This window comes from Taudactylus pleione, unplaced genomic scaffold, assembly GCF_031769625.1.
Source record: "Taudactylus pleione unplaced genomic scaffold, aTauple2 ptg000579l, whole genome shotgun sequence".
NCBI classification, from domain to species: Eukaryota; Metazoa; Chordata; class Amphibia; order Anura; family Myobatrachidae; genus Taudactylus; species Taudactylus pleione.
In genome coordinates this window covers 31,502-53,039 of record NW_028284981.1, presented here as the reverse complement: position 1 = coordinate 53,039, position 21,538 = coordinate 31,502, and the positions used below count along the sequence as shown (strand labels likewise).

At 43.8% G+C, this 21,538-nt stretch overlaps 1 protein-coding gene across 1 annotated transcript in view; it reads right to left on the bottom strand.

Annotated features, from left to right (window-relative positions):
• The window catches only part of LOC148481415 (formin-binding protein 1 homolog), a 60,442-nt gene that overhangs the window by 20,543 nt on the left and 18,361 nt on the right, over window positions 1-21,538 (bottom strand). The window contains exons 4-6 of the mRNA XM_088453523.1: window positions 17,990-18,187; window positions 14,525-14,707; window positions 4,355-4,369 (exon numbers count right to left, since the gene is read on the bottom strand). Of these exons, the coding sequence (XP_088309649.1) occupies window positions 4,355-4,369; window positions 14,525-14,707; window positions 17,990-18,187 (396 nt within the window). The remainder of the gene's footprint in view (window positions 1-4,354; window positions 4,370-14,524; window positions 14,708-17,989; window positions 18,188-21,538) is intronic.

Below are 21,538 nucleotides of genomic sequence, written 5' to 3'. Positions count from 1 at the left end.
GTGCGCATGAGGGAGCCGGCTCCGTCATGCGCATGTGCGAGACCCGGATAGCGACGGCCAAGCCGTCGCTCCGGGTCTCGCTACAAAGGGGGCGTGCTGTCGATGGTGAGTGACAGCACGCCCCCTTTGGTGGGCGTGCCGGGGGCGTGGCTGCCCAGACGGAGGCGTTCCCATGGGAACGCCTACCGTCTGGAGCCGGTCCCACTGACATCACAAGTGATGTCAGTGGGAGTGCTCTCGGCTCTGATAGAGCCGAAAGCACTCCAGAGCTTGCGGCAACGAGACCCTACCACAAGGGTCTCGTCGCAAGCCCGATGGTCGCGATGGTCTTGACCATCGCGACCATCTTTTTGGCCGCTCGCTATAGCTATGGGTGGTCACCCACAGCTATGCGAGCGGTCAGGAGGCCGCTCTTAAAAAAGATAAGGACGGCCCTGATTCAGAGCGAGCACTCTGTCAGAGCGTCCGGCTCTGAATCAGGGCCTCTGTTTGTTTTAATATTTTCTTTACAGGTGGACTAGAAGTGCCAGCTTAATGTCCAGGCATGTTGGCACTTGTTATTCCACAAACCGCCGGCATGCCAGGGCAGGCTGCCTGGTACTTATAGTCCACCTGTAACAAACAATATTAACTGTTTTAATACTATTAACCCCGCGTCCAGCGCCACCAGGGGTGTGGGGTATAGCCCCGGGCTGATTTTATGGGCTGGGCTGACCAGTTTGGCGCTGGTTAATGTGATGGCAGAGGGACCCCATGATGTATGTCTCCTTGTTGTGTCATTATCCCCCCCAGCTGGTTCAGCTCAGTGCTGGTTATTGGAAAATAGTAATTCCCCCCCCCCCCCTATTTTCCAATACCAGGTGAGGCGGAGAGGTCCGGGGCTGGTTACTGATTGTGGAAAGGGGGGCAGGGATTGATCACGCTTTTTGTTTTTTATTTTTAACCTAACGAAGCCTGCACAGCTCATAATGATATATGCAGTGTTTCTCCCAAATTAGCCTGCCTCAGGCAGGTCTATTGTTTGGACAGGTTCCCATTGTTTCGTGGTAGGTTGTACAACTGACCATTAGTAAATCTGTGTATCCTACTCATCTCTAGAACATCGGAACAATAATTAATTTTTCCACATAAAGTCAGGTTTTTGCCCTTTTTGCCTACGGTTTTGACTTTAGTAAACGGTTGGCTTGCAAAACAGATTAGAGAAAAGACCAAAACCGACCATTAGTAAATTTAGCCCATAGAGTCACATGTAAAAAAGTGATTCTTTGTGGTATAATACATTGATATATTGTATTAGGACAGGTACAGATGACAAAAAGCAAACTAATGATTAAACACGCAAGATTAAAAAGCAAAACGAAAGCGTATATATTTGTATCCAATTCTGAGTCTCTCTTCCTTCCAAGATACCACTCCATAACTAATCACCACACAACAGAACTCTATTTGGCAGTAACACCTTCTGACCTCTAGGTGGTGCCCTCCATCCTTTTATAAAGAAGTTTGTAATTGCGGCTTCAGAGCTGCATCACAATTCTAGACACAAAGCAGAGCAGAGAACAATGCCTTTGTCTTACCATCAGGCTCAAACGCAAAGGGAAAACTGGAGCTCTAGAACAAGTCAACCATTTTGTAATGAAATGCAATCAGCTCGGCAGGATTATTCTTCTGCCTATAAGACAATAAGCAGACGTAAAATAGAATAATCTTGAGCTAGAGATCTTATTGCCTCAAATAGCATCGTGTCTGTCACTCTAGACTTACTATTCACTACTACTATTCTATTCTCATTCAACTACGGCATCAACTGGTCAGTTTATTATCCCGCCACATCAGGGCGAACCCTGTGACCTCTGCCTGCTGGAAAACGCCCTACTATAGCTCCCCCTGGTGACCGGGAGTCACACATACGGATGTGCCCGCTACATTTTTGCTGCTGCTGCAACTTACCGGACGTGGCTTTTATTACGGCAAGTTATGCGCATCGTATATAGACTCGGATACATCACAGGGCCATAAATTCATCTACACAGATATACAAGTGACACACATGAAATTAATCAGGGCAGTCTCATGAAGCGGCTAGTTGCACCTGATTTGCGAATAAGATGCATTTTTGGAGCGAAAAAGACGCTCTGTGCAAGCCGAGGTGCATAGGACCTGGTGGCTCATCGCACCCGTTCTCTTGCCCCACATGGCGTATTGAGGCTAGGTATATGAAAACTAAGGATGTGCAGGCTCGGATAGGTTCGAATCTGTACGCAGAGTTCGGATTTTTCCCTCCAAAAATCGGGTGTCAGAAAGAGGCAAAACGTCATCTTTCATGGACAAACATCATCATTCCTGGACAAAAGACCATGGAAGATGATGTTTGTCCATGAAAGATGACGTTTTGCCTCTTTCTGAGACCCGATTTTTGGAGGGAAAAATCCGAACTCGGCGTGCAGATTCGAACCTATCCGAGCCTGCACATCCCTAATGAAAACCAATCTGTACTCTCTTTGATGGGTCACTTAAAGAAGCAGTGAAGAATATGCTTTGTACTACCTGCACAGGATAACTACGGCCTTCCAAGTGGTTATGGAATAAAATCCATTATTGTAAATAAGCCAGAAGACTCTTGGATGTAGTGAGTCCAGGGTCCAATATATACCGACTGTACAGGGAAAATGATCCCGTGGTACAGCTACATGTTTCTGCTACAAAGTGCTGAAAAGAAACAGACGCTGACCACCTGGTTACTTGTTTTTGAGACCTTTATCTCGGGCCCAGCCTCAAACGCTCTTCGAAGGTGTGTGTCACAGAACACACGATCAGGGTCCTAGGTTTTGTACCTCCAGACAGTATACAGCTATAAAGAATGACTGGTGTTTTATATTCTGCTGCTATCACCTCAATACAACTCACAGCCTCACTGACTGGGTGCCCGTGAGGACTTGGGCAGCTACTGGAATCTCCGAAGAAGCTAAATTTATAAGCTACCATTCCCTCACCGAGAAACTTTGTCAATCATGTTAGATACAAATGTTAATTTCCAGAACTGGACACTTTGGCCACACACGGAATTGAAGTTAATTTGCATTTAATCATTCAGTGGATTAATTCAAGTGATTTTTTTTTATTTATTTTTTAGAATTTGGCTAAATCACAATTTAGAACCACAGAAATACCCAAATCATCCCATAATTATTGATTATACACTAATTTGTGACACTGGGGATGGGGAAAAACACACACACACAAAACGCATGCAATCTATGGATGACATGTAGGGGGCGTCACCAGAGGCACAAACAGAGCAGGATACTTAAGGGGTATTTTGTGGCTAAAATTAAAAAGGAAAGGGGCTAAGGTCAGGCCTGGACGATCTAGTGCTGTGCCAGCATACCATGCCAGCCATCAAAGCATGCTGGGGCTTGTAGTTTCACAAATCCTGGAGTGTAACAGGATGTCCAGGCCTGATGTAAAGTATTATTAGGTTACCCGTGGCTGTTGCGGGACTAGCAGTACGACGACAGCGGGACAGACCCAAGTTGCCCATTTCAGACTAAGGGGTCTAGTTACTAAGCAGTGTTAGGAGACAGAGTGAAAAGTGATAAGAAAGTGATAAGGTGCCAGCCAATCAGCTCCCAACTGCCATCTCACAGGCTGTGTTTGAAAAATGACAGTTGGGAGCTGATTGGCTGGCACCCTATCACTTTCTTATCACTTTTCACTCTGTCTCATAACACTGCTTAGTAAATAGACCCCTAAGAGGGAAATTCAATTGTTTCCTTGAGCAGGCAACTCCCGTCCGAACGATATTCAAATGTTTGTGCCATTGGGCGTGAGTACCTGGTCGGCCATAACTTATCATGCCCAAATGCACCGGGATTAGCTGAATAAAGCGACTAAACCCAAGCAAACTACTGGGCACACTGCCCATGCGGCAGCTAAGGCGCCTAAAATCCCGACTTTGGGAAGATATCTGCTCGCCACATCACAAGCGTACGAGTAGAAACTCGCGCCCAGCGGCACAAACAATTGAAGCTTCAGCAGCGCAAAACAACTGAATTCCCCCCTAAAACTACAACCTTAAAATTCTCCGTCACCGTGTTGCAAACACTTGTTGGCACACGTATGAATTTCCATTTAATTATAGCGCTAATTATTCTGTCTAAAATCAGATAATTGCTTTTAGACCAGGACAGACTTCTGCTGCCTCCATGCAATATAGTCATATACTAATGAGGAACTTATTACAGCCGTCTGAAGTGATGGGAGGACAAGCAGGGCATCCTAGGAGGGTAAAAGTCTCTGGTTGTGCCTCTAGGGAAGAACACAGGAGAGTGAGCACATGCTGAACAGTTCTTACCAGCTTCAGGGAAAGCTTCATGGCATAATTGGAGATTCAAAAGAAAAAAAAACAAAATATAAGAGAAAGGAGAGAAAGAGGTAGGGGGGGGGAGAAAACATGTATATCAGCAGAGGGTGGATGTTGTGATGTCATTCTCTACAGCGGAACTGTAAGTAATCTAAGACCATGACGCTGTAACTACACGGGTACAATGTAACATCTAACAACCTGTGCAAAAGTTCACAAGGGGCCCAAGTTGCCGAAATACGCACCCCACACATTTGCTATGGCAGCTACTCGCTGAGGCGTTGGTTTTAAACTATTGTGCTTGGCTTAGCTACATTAGATTATTATTTTTGTTTTCATTAAACTGGCCTGTTTTATTTGGACAGTTTTCTTACAATAATCTTTACAATAGCTAATAGAGGTGAAAGCAGGTAAACAGTTTCCTTTATGCGTGGCATCAATTAAGACACACAAACACACTCGTATACACACACACCACATCTCACACTTTCAGATGGCCTATTAATAAGTAACAAATTTAAATATATAAATAAACTGACACTTGTTAATTATAAGGGCACTCCGTCTTCTTGTCATTTTGGTTATGATTGTAATCCAACAATCTATGCCCCCACCCACGATCAGGCCTCTCAGCCGCCCTGACGCATTTATCGTGATTTTGACAGTCAATTCGTACATGTGAGGCCCTAAAAAAAAACAAAATACACAATCTCTCAAATGTGGGGGAAAATTGACCATATTGGTCTCTGTGTTCTCGGGTCATTGGCTGATCGAACACATAGGACTGTAGTCACCTGTTCATTCCATGGGGTAGATTTACTAAAGCTTCTAAAACAGTCACAGTGTTGCCCATAGCAACTAATCAGATTATCTCTGTCATTTTCTAGACTGCAATAGAGAAATGATAGGTAGAATCTGATTTTTTTTTATTTTAATTATTTCATTTTTTATTATAGCGGAGTTGGAATCCCAGACATGTTTTGCATTATTTAAAGCAACCTTCTTTTAACCAGGTCACGCCCACAATATGTTTATTAAATGGCGTCATCTGATACTGGCTATCACACAATGATGATCATATGACCGGTTTACAATGTAATTGTCTGAGACCTAGAAAACTCTACATCTTTGGTGTCAATCCAATTGATTGCGAAAGGTGGGAGTTGCCATTGCCATGGCGTTGAAACGCCGGCAACGGCGCGGCATCTCGCAACTCTGGCTTGGAGCCCTAAATTGCATAAGCGCTTTTATGCAAATTTCGGGCAGCCGTTCAATAAGGCCATTGTCGTCATGACTCTTCCCATGAGTACATTGCGTGTAATTGGATTGACCCCTATATTTATATTCTTGCTAGCTACTCTGGTAGCACTGAAAGGATTGAAATAAATAGATTAATTATATACATAGAAAGCTACAAATATCATTCACAAATACGGAATATAAGCAATCTCATACTGTTACAGAACTTGAGCTATTTAACATTGTATTTAAATTTGCTAAGCAGTTAAGTGCAGACAATTGTTCTCAGCCATTTCAGTGTAAAGGGGTTAACTATCTGATTCTACTAAAAGTGTCCCCTCCACGTAGGCAGAACCCTGGTGGAGTCATTTTCCTCGGGTCCCTGACATTCATATAATACAGAGCCAGTAAATCAATTTAATTAACTGTAATTAATAATGATGGTGGGGGGGGTGGGCTGGAAAAGCAGGACTGATATAGAGATTATGGCTCGTGATTGGTTCTCCCATTCTCACTCACTACCCCCTGATGGACAGCAGTACTGGATCAGACTTGGCCATACAATGCTAGGGCCAGGCATATGGATTACTTCCAGGTCACACCAACAGTTTGGTGCCTTTAGCAATAAACTCCACAATGACTCGATTACAATAGGATTATTATTGGCGTTGGTTGCCACATATACCATAATATTAGGTCAAGTGCCCAATTCTGCAGCATACCCCCAACACTCGGCACAGGATGATAACCCGACACTATCCTACCTGCACTCCGCACAGGATGGTAACTCGACACTATCCTACCCGCACTCAGCACAGGATGGTAACCAGACACTATCCTACCCGCACTCGGCACAGGATGGTAACCAGACACTATCCTACCCGCACTCAGCACAGGATGGTAACCCGACACTATCCTACCCGCACTCAGCACAGGATGGTAACCCGAACTATCCTACCCGCACTCGGCACAGGATGGTAACCAGACACTATCCTACCCGCACTCGGCACAGGATGGTAACCAGACACTATCCTACCCGCACTCGGCACAGGATGGTAACCAGACACTATCCTACTCGCACTCGGCACAGGATGGTAACCCGACACTATCCTACCCGCACTCGGCACAGGATGGTAACCAGACACTATCCTACCTGCACTCAGCACAGGAAAGGATGTGGCAAATGGAGACACTTGTACATGTATGAAAGCTAATACTGGAACCCACAGAGCAGCTAAATGTCCTTTTTTTTTTATTTAAAATATTTTACTTGCCATGGCATGTGTTCTGCATGGGATACTAGAATAGGGGCTAAATGGGCCTTTATATAGCACCTGTCGACTATACACAGTGAATGCAGACATTTTGTGCATGTAACCACCATACCCAACTGTGGAACCAGTTCTTCATGAATGTTTTCAGATCTCCTGGATACTGGTCATAAAGTATCTCAGTGATACATCTAGTTCCTTGCAAATGTATAGTTCAGACCACAAAATGGCTGTGAGCAGGTCTGAGGTGCTCAGTACAAATCCAATGTCAACTTCTCACAAGATACTGAAACCCCGCAGTGTACTACACATGTTAATGTGAGCAAAATACAATGTATTACTAAATAACAGCCTACATTGGTAATATAAAAAGAACTATTAATTATGACATGAAGAGCACAGCTGCATTCATGGGCTGACAACTATATAAAATATACAGAAAACATCAGTCTACACTACACTATTCTAAGTGGGCCACAAATCTGAACTTCAAAAACACCAAATCGGTAGTGCTCAATAGGATGGGGTACAGGATGTCGGCGCTCGGGACACCAGCGGTCAGAATCCAGACAGGGTTACAATACCAACACTTGTCGGCCAGTATTCTAACCCTCCTCCTATTCCTACCGCTACCACTCCCCGATGCCTGACCCTATCCTCCCCCCCAGTGCCTAAACTTAAGCTTCCCCCACCCCGCACCCTAACCATCCCCCCTAGTGCCTATCCCTAACCGTCCCCTTAGTGTCTAACCCTCCCCCCAACCCCGCTACTTACCTTCGGGATTCCGGCGGTCGGGATGACGGCACTGGGATACTGACAAGTGTCGGGATTCCAGAGCCAGCATTCTGACCCCCTGGAATTGGGATATTGGCTGCATCCCATGCAAAATGTGTCTATAGGGTGTACAAACAAACTGTAGTGAGAACGTAGTTTCTATATTCATATTGTTTTAACTTGTTCGTGTGGGGATTATATAATCTTTATATAGAAATTCATGAGAGGTCACTAAAAAGGTTTTCTTAAAAATGTACATATTTGATGTTCAGATAAGTGTACTATCCTCACCTTGCGCTAATCGCACAATGTTGGTACCTGATAATCGGATTGAAAAGGATTGGGAGATTATGGTGAGCTCAGAACTTCAGTTAAAAGATGGCCGCCATTGTGTGCATCCATTTTCCTCAGACGATCAAAATATGATCTGGTTGCTCGGTCACAGCACCAAACCGTCGGATCTGGCCCACCTGTGTGTGCGATTGGTCGCTCAGCTCCTGTTTCGCTGATGCTGCAAAAAGGAATTCAGGCTCCGTAGACCATAGATATGACATCTGATATGATTTAAACAGCTATCTAGAAGCTGATAGCAGTGATGTGAGTGTCTACAAGACAAAGGTGTTTGGTATTACATGCGGAAGGTGAAAAGGTGGGCCTCACGTAGAATGATAGGGATAAGCTGACTGGTTGCTATGGGCAATGTCTCTACTTAGGAGTCTTGATACATCTCCCCCTAAATGTTGTATTTTCTGTTTATGTGAGAAAATTCTAGACAAATACCACAAAATGATGGTCAGTAACGCATTACACTGACAGAAGGCATTTGTATGTTAATTTGGCAATTCATAAGCATTCTTGTAACTGGTGTCTAATAAACGTGCCGGCTGTAAGACTGTATTGTCAGCAGTGAACTATTAATAAGGCAATATAACAAGTGCACATTGTGGTGCCAGTGTTACAGCTACAGTACCAGTGAGTGATCGCTCTGCAAGGTGTGGGCTGCACTGTAGGAAATGACAGTGCTTGTGTGACCTTATCTGTACTGCAATGCGTGTGATGGGGAGAAGGCATTGGCTTGGTACAATAAGCGGGCAGGGTGACAGATGGCGAGCAGTTACTGCAGTGACATGAAGAAGAGCATACAAAGCACAGAAGCTGAATGCTGAGTGCTAGCACACAGGCTCCTAGGTGGAAGCAGAGAACAGGCAGTCTCCCTGTGACCTTTATTTCAGTGGCTGAGAGCTCAGGAGGCATGAACGGTGTAAAAGGCTGTGGATGTAGCACATAACGGTGGTGTGGATTAACAGATAGACAGTAAAAAGGTAGACAATGTCTAGATAGACACCAGATGTCAGACAGTCAATAGGTTGACAGGGACAAAAGGTCGACATGTAAGAATGTCGACAGGTACGATTGGTTAACATGAATATGGTCGACACAATTTTTTTTGTTTTGCCCTAATCTTCACCCTAACCCTTCCCTTGGTGCCTGACCCTAACCCTCGCTCCTGGTGCCTAACCATAACCGTCGGGGTAGGTGTCTGGCCCTAACCCTCCATTCTAGTGCTTAACCCTAACCCTTCGGTAAGAGCCTCATACTCTCTGCTGGTGCCTAACCCTAAAAAGCTGAAATATTCACGTGTCGACCATTTTTGTGTCTATCATTTTCGAGTCAACCATTTGGCACTGTCGACCATTTGTACCGGTCGACTTTCAGTGTGTCGACCTTTTGTTCCTGTCATCCTTTTGTCCCAGTTAACCTATTGACTGTCTAACATCTGGTGTCTATCTAGACATCATCGATCTATTTACGGTCTATCTATAGTCTGGCACCGCCACATAACGGTCCCCCCTGCACACAGCGTTCCACACAATGCAACTATCACCCACAACGCTCAGCTTTTCAAATTATTTAAATAGGAGTCATTGGCGCTAATACAAAACAGTATTACAATACAATACAGTCATTTATCCCCCCTCCCCTTCTCATGCAGGCACAAGGCAAAGCTCTGAATGGATCCCAACTGGGACCTACAGTATCTTCAGCCACCCGCCAATGAATGTTTATAGAGCGCACACCAATATACACTACGGCTCAAGAGTCCTCAAGGAGCTCTAGCAGTGCATGCTTCACAGATATCCTCAGTATCACAAGTGAAATACTTACCACCACCTGCACCAATTAGGAGATCTGGAAAACATGCACTGTTCAAGGTCCCCGAGGACTAGAGTTGATGAACTTCTGCTGCAGTTACCATGGACATAATAAGCCTCTGCATGAGAACGGTAATGACACTAATATACAGTAGGGGTATTCAACATACAGCCCCTCTCCATCTGTTGAGGAACTACAAATCCCAGCATGACCTGCCACAGGCATACTATTAGGGCATGATACAACTGTGGCAGGGCATGATGGGATGTGTAGTTCTACAACTGCTGGAGGGCCACATATACAGTACAGTCCATATAATTATGGCTGCCGATTTCATTTAGGGTGGGGTCTGCTTTTATCCATCATCCGCTCAATGCCAGCTTCTTCTGCAAACCACGGGTTCCCAGGGCAACCTGCTTGTGAACTTTCGCATAGATAACACATACAGTTTTGGATTCAGATACAGATGTATACAGACACATGACCAGGAACAGTTCCTGAGGATCATCTACAAAGCCATCACTATGTTCTATATGGAACCTACATCTAACCAGCATACAGCAACATGACTACGGCTACTGTAAGGTTCACACAGATGCCACACAAAACACATTAATAGGCACCACAGAGCACTGTCATCCACAGCTGGACGTCTATGTGATATATAATGTACAGTGGTGTAAAACTGAATGTAAGATGAATGCAATGATCGGGAGTCGATGGAATTGTGGCAAAGCTAGGCCTCACACGGAAGCATGTATGTATGCAGATGTCTAACACGTATGCCACGAGCCGTGAAATGTAGCCTCTATCCCTTCTCTGGTAGAGAGTCGTGGAACAGTCTCTAGCAGTTTAGGAAGCACGGGGGATGCGACTGGCGAGTTCTGATGCGGAGTGGAGACATTAAAAGGCTGATCGGCTGGCTAATCTCTGTCCAATGTGACAGCGGAACCATAGGCCAAATCCTGAGGTGGAAACTGGGCCACAGACTCTTTTTGTTAATTTCTGTACAGTTAATACAAAATTTGCCAGAAACCAAAGTTCTAGGTTTGAACTTTGAAGCAATAATAAAATAAATGTAAAAAAAATAAAAATTCAGTCACCTTGGTAACAGACAACCTGTAACTCTCCAGAGGTGGCGGAATGATAAATCCCAGCATGCTCTGGTTAGGTTGCTGCATAAGCCTATCAGTGTCTGCCTTTCCGGCTGTCACTTTGGGACAGTGATTTCAGCTGGGTGTGATAGGACTGGAGCCTGGAACAGCTTTGCACCTTCAGTAACACAAGATGAAGAGCAGGGAAATGATGCTAGCATGTTCACGGACAGTGTTTGCCAAGGACGGCAGCGCCTGCAATAACGCCTGGTCCGACATGTACTAGGATTCAACCAAACAGAGGAAATTTTATCAATCGCTGAATAACAGAGACTGAAGACAATATACCATTCTTAGCAACTGATCAGTCCCAGAATGAACTACTGCTGGCAGAAACCAAATGCGCAACACCAAAAATGTCCTTGATCCTGCTGACGCAAAAATACATACATTTACTAGTGTTAACGCTTAACAACCAAATACACTGGTCTTTAAATGTCAACCAACCATCAGTGGGTATAAGGTATTGGTGACAAGTTAAGAGCTCATCACAAAAGCGAACACTATCCTCCCAAATATTTTTCTAAAGGCTTTCAGGCAGGAAGTATGGTATGCATAGAAAACTATACATTCCCCCCTTCTTCACCCAATAAGCTGCCTAAGTGTAGCCACACTTCTGATTGGCTCCTAGAGCATGTACATACTATCTGTGAATGTTTTTACAGGTCCCTCCTGCATTGCAGATTAATTTGCTACCCAACAACAAAAACCTTCAGAGTGAAGTGATGGACTGACAGATCTCAGATCTCTCCCTGCGACGGATCACCAGATTGGATCTTAGTACACATCGGCTTTTCAGTCTGCATTTGAAATGCTGCAAATTTTATACAGGGGAAATTGTCATTATTTTTTTTTTAAATCAGCTCATCGCCTCTCACCAATGACTTGTTGGCTTCTTCCCAATGACATGACAGGCAGAGGCTATGAGCTGCGCTGGGCACAATCGTGCGCTCTGCTCTGGTTATCTGGTGTTAGTGAGTGCAGGAGCCGGATTCCAGTCTATCACAGAGAAACTTACAACATAGTCCCTAGCCTCAAAGGCGCACGTGGGTTTCCCTATAGTCCTCTTCATCATCGCTTTGTGAAAATACACAGACTGAGTCTGCGGGTGAGCCAGCAAGAAAACAAAAGAACAGGTTGTTAAAGTGGACGCTGGTGCGGAGCCTGGCATTCCTGTAACATGGGGCTGATATTGGAACTGTAGTCTATTGCCTGCATACAGTGGGGGGAACATATCTGTGGCTGAACCAACACGAATGACACCTAGAACCATCGCTTCACGCCTCAGTGATGTCACTAGTTCCTGATGGATGGATAGGCTGCTTATTGGTTCAGGCTGCCTCTACAGTGCACAGATACGGTGTTGGAACACACACTGCGGAGACAGATGACCGTGACGGATGCCTAACACTAACTACAATTCCCAGCATGCCCTGATGGCCATCAGAATGCTAAGGCTTGCAGTTAAACAGCAGGTGGGGTGCTGCAGGCTGCCTAGGGCATCTATCATGAGTTTGACTTTCAGAACCTTTACAGGGCAATGTAGAATCAGTTCTGTGCAGCCCCAGTCATGCTTTGCAGACGAGTAACCTTTCCAGTGACACGGAAGCTGGCACACAAGAGGCAGGAGGCTTTTACTGGAAAATTCTCTCATTGCTAAAGTGCTTCTCCCTCCGTACGCTGCTCTTTATTATATCTGCCTTTTAGACGCTGTGCAGAGTAATGGAGTACGCCCAATTAATTACCAGAAAAATAAGAATTACTTGCCTTAAAGGACATACTACCAGCCAGAATTGTGACCTATTTTTTTCTAGCATCAGACATGTAAGTGTGTTTTATCTCCCTAGAGCAGTGCTTTGTTGTGGAGCTTCAGGCCATAAATGTAAAGAATTCCCTGCGCTACTAGATAAAAGCCACATTTTACCTCCCAGAATGCCTTGCTGCAACAGCGGTACACTACGCTCAGCGTCAACCAGGTTTACACATGCTGACATACAGCAGTATCCTAAAATAGGGGTGGGCAATAAGCCCCCCCCCCTCACCCAGCAGTTGTAGAACTACACATCCCTGCATGCCCTGCCACAGTTTTGCTATTTGGCCATGCTAAAACTGCTGCAAGGCATGCTGGGATTTGTAGTTCAACAACAGCTGGAGGGGTGCTTATTGCTCAGCCCTGTTATAAATAGTAAATACAGATATCAAGGGAGCAATTCGATCGAATGCGATTTTGGGACGTAACGTGCGGCTGTGCACACTGCATAAGCTGTCCGTAGCCTAATACGCGCTCCCCTATAGAGGGGAAAGGTAAAGTAACCGATGTTGCGGTGTGCTGTCATTCCGATGGCTCATTGCCATTCCTCAGGGGCACGGCATTGGGACAGCAAATCCCTATTTAGGCTTTTAGTTGCGGATCTCAAAGCCGAAGCGTGACTTCACTGCAGGTGTGCCGGCCCTGTACATGAGCCGGGTCCCTGCCAGCTGATGGGATGGCATAGCTGGATCCCCCTCACTTCCACGCTCCAATAGCCATGCCACTCTGCCCGGGACATCCACTCTTTCTAATTCTGTGATATTGAACAACTGATGAGTCATTACCCACATAAGATGTCCACAAATGAGAATACACAAATGGACATAGTGGGTAAATGTTTACCAGATGACCACTATCAAATGCTTTGGCTGCTCAATCTAAGCAACGATCGACCATACCTCATCCAATTTACCTATCCTCGGGAGCGGGCAAACTGTACTGTGATCGTGTTGCGTGGCCCACAGAACTGCCTAGCAAGAACTAGAAGAATCCAACCTTCTCTTAGTTGTCAATGTGTGGGTAAGACCGTATACAGCATTGGGCAAGGATGGTTCTCCTGGAGAACAAGGATCCTAGGCATGGAACAAGCTTGGCTTTGCCACTTAGGGGAGGCTGGATTTTGGGTGAAAAAATTAAACTTAAGAACAGCTAAAGTTTACAAGAGACTAGAATCAACAGTATATTAAAATTATGCTCATAAATGTCACTACCTCTATAAATAATTCTTCTGGGGGGCGAACCTAAAGCTTCAAACAATAAACCATTGGTTTTGATAGCTATGACGAAAGATTAGAAGTCACTGTACCCCTTGCCACCCTTGAAACCAATCCAGAAGAGAAGCAGATATAGGGCGAGCCTGGACTTTTAATCAAGGTGAAGCTATTCTCAAAGTATAAAATGTTTGCTGTTAGAATGAGCTTTCATTTAAAAATAAACCCGTTTCAGACAAATGGGAATCCGAATACCCACGGGTACCGGTTCAGGACATGAAATCGCCTCCTTAACTGTGTGCAATCTCCATGTACAGCAGAATCTAGGCCAACTCCCCAAGTAATCAGCTAGCCAGTGGCTACAGTGATGAGCTTTCAGCAGTCATGAGTGTTATGGACACAAAATAAAGATTCACAGAATGACAGGGAAAAAAAACGTCAAAAAAAAAAAAAAAAAGCATTTTTTTTTTTTTAAATAAACTGTTCGTGCAACAAGGGTGCAAGGGCGAAACGAACAGCAAGAGCTAGAAAACCAGAGCACCACTTACCCCGCGCTTTAAACTTCGGAAGCAGTGGATTTTGGGTTTGGAGGTCATGAAGTCGTTGAAGCGATGAGAGAGGGGTTCCTTTTGCTGCTTGGGAGACTGGGGGCCGTTGGGAACAGCACAGGGTGAGCCAGAGGCAGGGGGAGGAGGAGGGGGCTGATGAGGGGATGTTAAAAGGGACATAAGCTATGTATAAGAAAAGGAGTAGTGATAGAATATAAACCAAATTAAAAAGATATAGGAGAAGGAAAAAAAAACAAAAAAACACAAAATCGAAATAAGGATTAAACAACATTTATTCCAAACCAAATGGTATAAAAAAGCAACATAAGAAAAAAAAAAAATCTAAGAAAAATAAATAAAAAATAAATAAATAAATAAATAAATGAATCTGAAAAAGATTGAATATCCATGTGTGACGCCCATGGACAGAAATGAAGGAAGCTAGATGACGTTAGGAGAGGATGAGTGAAATATACAGTTTCGCAGATGCTTTATCTACCATCTGAGGGAAGAAAGAAAAGCCATGCCAACCCCTGCCATGCAAATCATTAGCAGCACTCACCGGCCTTCTTCCTGCCTCTTGTATGATGCCCAAAGCAGTGGCAGCGGACAATGGCTCACTTATGCCCCACACGCCACACTTCCGGTCTCTGCAGTGACCGCGTGCAGAAGTCACATGGAGTACGAAGCCTGGCATACAGGCTGTGCCAGCACGCAGTCAGCTGAGCCGTATTACAGTGGCATTAATGGCACCTTTATAAAGGCAACTGGCTATTTCTGGCTTTGTGGCCCATTAACATGCAAATTCAACGTTGCCACTTTTTCTCCAGTGTTAAATTTGGTGGTTTATTATATGTCACTTTGCAATTTATCATCCATCAAGCTATTGTATTCTGCTTCTCCTCAAGATAGTCTCCTCTTGTATTCCAAATGGAACTAAGGGCCTGATTCAGAGCCGTTCGCTATTTGCGGTCGTTCGTTCAAAAACAAGGGGTGGCTATTCAAATGATCCATTCGCAAATTGCAGTCTGTTCACACCTCTAAGTCTGAACGAGCGAGCAAAACATACGCTCGTTTATTTGATAAAAACGCCCCCTGGCCGCTCGCACCATACGTCATGTCCGCTATTTATTAGATTAATCGAGTACATCGTACAAACTGCTCGCTATTCTTGTGGTTGGTTTTTTCAACCGCTATTTTGCGAGCAGTTCTGAGTTAAAAAAAAAACAAGTGACGTGGTCAATGACGCTGCTGTATTAATTATGCACTCCCTTAAAACGCCCGTTTTGACCTTTAAGCACGCCTGCGTTTGAATTCCACTCCCCCGTTTTCAAACACCTTCCCCTGTTACCACCCACATACGCCTCATTCTGTCACTCAAAATAGCAGGCACTCGCTATATAGCGTACAAACGATTTTAGGCCGCACTGACTGGTTCGCGCATGCGTACTAAAAACCGTACGCATGCGCAGATGTGCGAACATCGCTCGGAACGAGCGTACGGCCGCTAGCGAGCGGCTCTGAATGAGGGCCTAAATGCAAAGAAATCACCAAGGAAATCTCACGGTATCGATTATCGATGGTCCATATGGATAGAGATGAATGGCTCTGGATACATTTTTTGAGTTTAAGTTCCATTTAGAAGACACCTCTCCTGTGGATGAGCTGGACGGCCGAAAGTATGTAAAAAGAAAAAAGTTGTCCGCCATGATGAAAGATTGGCTGAAATACCTCCCATTCTGTCTGCTTCACATATATTCGCTCATCTACCCAAATATCGCTGTGCTCGATTAATGATCCGCTAAGATCTGGTATATTAAACCCAATCGTACATGGGCGCATTATCAGGTAGCGGATAATAAAACACGTTACCTGGTGTGAAAGAAGCCAAAACGGCACCAGGTTACTAATGGAGCACAATGACGCTTGTGTATAAGAGCGCTATGTAATAAGCAGCCATTTTGTTCAAAAACAACTTGTATTTTAGGATTAGTAGGTCTATAAAAGCTAAATAAATTATCTAACTGTTTCTCTGTTGTTAAAATTTGATCATTTGTTTATCTTTCCTAATAAATAAATGTGACACAAGTAATTCGAAGTAAAAATTGTATTTATATTGTCATACACTTGGATATTAGTTAGAAAATTTGGAATCGTTATTTTAATCCTATATTTTCATTGCAAAATATACATCCTGAAGATCCATTCAATTTATCAAATAACTTAAAGCTTTACTATTTGTGTTGGCTTACACCCTTCTGTACATGTGTTTATTAAATCAGCGAGAACGCAATATTGAAATCGCTTTTGGGGTAGGGAGGGTGTTTTTGGTGGAGGTATCCTCTGGACTGTACTTCCTGACAGAGACTCATCTATTCCATGTACTAGAGACAAGACCAGATGGGATAGGAACGGTACACCATGGCACCCCACTACCTCCCAAATCATTGGATAGCTTACAGAGCACCAAAGCGGGTCAAGTAATTATTCATAAATTCTCCTTTTCTAACAACTTGAAGAACAACCCTATAGAATCCCCATCATATTATATCATGTTTCTGGCTAAACCTGAAGGCAAGTGAATGGTAAGCACCAGCATGCACTGCAGGAAATGCAATTGTCCAAAGTTAATGAGTGAAGTGAACAAACACTCAATAAATCGGAAATTCAACGATTTGGTTAAGTCAACTTGTAATTCTGGCTCATTCGTTTATTAGGCCAGAAAGCAAAGAGTAACCCAGGAAACCCAAGAACACCACAGCTAAAGTGGACTTGTCACCAATAGACAGCCATTTTGTGGGCTGAACCAAGACCCAGCCTATCAAATTCACCAGGTACCAGTGACATCACTGAGGAAAGGCGGACATTTTGTTGACTGAACCAATATTCACTGTGTATAAGTGACAATTCCACTTCAAAAAGTATTTACTCCTTTAGCCCTGAATCCAAATTGTATATGCCAATGGACTGCACAATGCTTGAGAACAGATTTTAAATCTTATAGCGGAAAAACCTCAATTTTGCCTGTGGCTCAAAAAGCATGGTGCAGGGAATTATTGCAAGGACAGTGCACTGACTGGAGTGAGGGAATCAGGGCTGAAGGCGTAATCGCTATTGTACTGTATTATGGCAGCAGTTCAAGCATTAATAACCAAATGGAAGGTTTGATAATAAAGTTCACTCAGAAGTATGGATTGTTTATAACCATTGGTATAAACAGTGGCCTGAAGTGAGAGCTGTTAGCATGCAGTATATGAATGGTGATTAATCAAGTGATATATAAAAATAAAAAAAAAGAAGTAAATGCATAATAATACATATATATATATATATAATTCACAAAAATTATAGAAACAAAAATAACTCAATATTTATAAAAAAAGAAAGACACATGAAAACCAGTTAAAGTAAAAAATTTGGGGGGATTAAGTAATAACGGTCCTTATTAGCACTGGAAATCGGTACCTTATTTTTCTTGATGAAAGGCCACAGTTTGCCACGAGACTTGCCAGGAACTTTGGGATCCGTCTTCCCCTCCGGCTTGGTGTTGGTGAGGCTCGTGTCGGACACTGTACGTTTTATTGACTGGGTGAAATCCTCAAAGTCAATATCTCCGGGAGGCTCAAACCCAGATTTAAAGGCTTCTATGACGGTTTGGGTGTCCTGAAATAACAAACAAAACCAGTTTCCAGAAACATTTCCGATAAAAGCATGTCTAACCCGTATGGCCTTATTAATAGCACTTGTGAAAAAGCATAGTTTACTAGAAATTGTTCAAAATTAATGGCAAATAAGCTCACATACAATTAATATATTGTGTGAACTTTATACTTTTGGAATGTCAATGCTTGTGTTATATTATGTCATTATTTATTTTACTTGGAGCTTTCGTTCAGTTACTATGCTGACGGAATGTTTTATAACACAACAGAGGTGATTTACTAAAGTGGTGCAAATATTTAGCAAGCAATCGGCAGTCAGCTTTGTATGGTCCAGTGCTACTTACACAAATGAGAGCAGTTATCTGATTAGATAACAATAAAAAAAGCATCATGTTTCTAAGGGACTGCCAAAGATCCTCAAACTTATCGAGACTCTATGGGGGTACATTTACTAAAGTGCAGGTTTTTAGAAGAGAATATGCTGCCTATAGCAACCAGAGTCTATTTAACATTTATCTAGTACCTTATAGAAGATAATAGCTGGAATATGATTGGTTGCTAGGGGCAACATCTCCACGTCTAAAAACCTGCACTTCAGTATATATACCTCCAACTCTAAACTCTAGTCTAAACTGTTTGAGGCTATACCTATAATAATGACCACAGTAAACCCGTAAAATTATGCTTTGTGCTCCGTCCATCCCATGCTAATTTGTAGCACTGACTTAAGTGGGAAATGTATCAAACTTTCCAAAGAGGAGATGGTGCCCAAACTAACTTTAATAAATCTGGTTTGGTAAATCTCCCCCTTAACCTGTTACGTTCCCTCCCCAAGCTTCATCCCAATGCCAGTGGCATTTAAGAGTTGAGCCATAACCCCTTTAGCACTCACTAAATTGGTCATGAGCTACGTTCTGTAGCAATCAGTGGAAAGCTTGGCTTACTGCAAACTGCTGTCTGTGACTGCACCGCTTGAGCCATATCTATAGCAATAAGGACCCAGCAGAAGCCTTCCTGGCTTTGCCAAGTCCCTGCCGGCAGATGGTGCCATGTAGCCGTCCTGCATGTGCATTACTCAGCAGCCCATCGCTGGTAGCGGTCGTCTGCCAGCGACACAGCGGAGGATAATGCGGAACCTCATCACACAGGTATGTCATGTTAAATACCAGCAGCATATTCGTTAGTGTCACTGTGATACTAAGGGGTCTAGTTACTAAGCAGTGTTATGGTGCATACACACAGTCAGATTTTTCCTTCAGATCTGAACGATAACGATTTAAAAATCGTTCAGTCATTCATATCTGAAGGAAAATCTGACATGCCTGAACGATGGACGATGAACGATGCGCGTTCCCGTTTGTCAGATAACGATGTCTGACATCTGATGTGTTTGCAGTCAGACTTGGACGATTCCATTCATTTTAAAGCAGTCAAAAATCGTTAAAATCGTTCAAAACTTTGGTAAAATCGTTTAAATCGTTCATCTGACAAATCTGACCGTGTGTGTACGCTCCATTAGAAGACAGAGTGAAAAGTGACAAGGTGCCAGCCAATCAGCTCCCAACTGTCATCTCAAAGGCGGTGTTTGAAAAATGATAGTTAGGAGCTGATTGGCTGGCACCTTATCACTTTTCACTCTTTCTCCTAACACTGCTTAGTAAATAGATCCCTAAATGAAATATGACGACGGCAATAAGGACCAGTCTTAAATAGAGTCCTGTAAATCAGAGAAAAAAAAAATGTGGTTTATTATAAAAATAAATCAGACATATCCACTTTAATCCAAGTCCATTTAACTGCAGAGGTAAGCGCCATCACCGTGAGGCTATCCACACAAAGTTATTCCCGGGGAGCGATGTGAGGCGTGATAGATACTGAACACCCAGTGACCAGAACAATGGCAGGAGCAGTGCGGGGGTGCCGGCCACAGACCCATCACACTTGGAGAGGTGCTCGGATAAAGACAGCTTACATTCAGCGCTCCTCTTGACTGGAGGGCTGTGCCTCGTGCTGTGGTCGGATTAGAAACCTCTGCCCTATCATTACGCTTTCAGCGCCGGGCACTGGTGAGGAATACAAACAACCGAGAAGTGTGGTTATTAAGGCTCGGAGACCACAGGGAAGTCGTCACTTTAAACAAACTCAAGTTTTACAGCATCCGCAATAATCAGTCACAGGAGTATAAAGTAACAATTAGGATTTAACCTGTTGCTGGCTTATTAAATCTGCAGCAGGCAGAGTGACTTATGGTCACCTCAAAGGACAAAGGGCCACCAGGAAAATAAAACTATTTTCAAACCCACTCGTGGCAGAAAACTACCACAAATCCCCCCCCCCCCTCCTCCAATCATCAGTCACTGTAGCAAAAATAAATATTTATAGTAGTGTTATGGGTTTAATATGGGCCTTTATAGTACATCATTACTTTATTTTCATTGCCTTTGTATAAGACGTAGATTAGCTGTACACATTGGACACTATAGTATCCCCAAAGCATCTTGGGGGGAGATGTATCAAACCTTGAAAAGGAGAACAGGTGAAGTTGCCCACAGCAACCAACTTCTAGCTATTCTCGTATAGATTGTACTTAACAAATGACAGCTAGGAGCTTATTGGTTGCTATGGACAACTCCACCATGCCTCCAAGGTTTGATATCTCTCTCCCATTGTGTCACATACAATACGTTCCAAACTAAAAACAACTGCTCTGATGCTGTAAAGGTTGTGGTGAAAAACACAGACTGATGCAAAATGAATAAAGCAATGATTCGGTAAATGCTCCAGGGGGACATGAACAGAAGAAGGCGCTAATGTCGCCTGAATGACATGTATGCGCGATGCAGCTTTGCCGCAGGAGATCTGTTTAGGAAGTGGCACATGACCGCAGAGGCGCAGTAAGTTACTTTCTGCGCCACCATACAAAATCGAAGACGCATTTTACCACCACGCACCGAGCCACAAGAATGATGTAACTGTGCAGTGATCCTATATAGAGAACCCAACAAGTGCTGGAACCCTGCATCACATCTAATCCTTTCCATGTGATAGACACAAGATGAAAGCTCCGCATGGCGTCCAAGTGTCCCAATTATGAGCTAATATAACTGGGAAACCCATAAGACACATCTGCTGCTTTCTGTGTGGTTAGGAAATAAGGATTTTGATACTACACATATGTAGCACAGCGTCATCCCAGTATAAAGGGAACATATACCCCATGGGCATCTTTGCTTAAAGAGGATATACCCCACGTGGGGACTGAATTACAAGGCAGCACGGCAGTGTAATGTATGTGCATGTCTGTCTGTATTATGGACCTCATTCAGAGGCGCTCGCAAAAAGCGAGCACTCA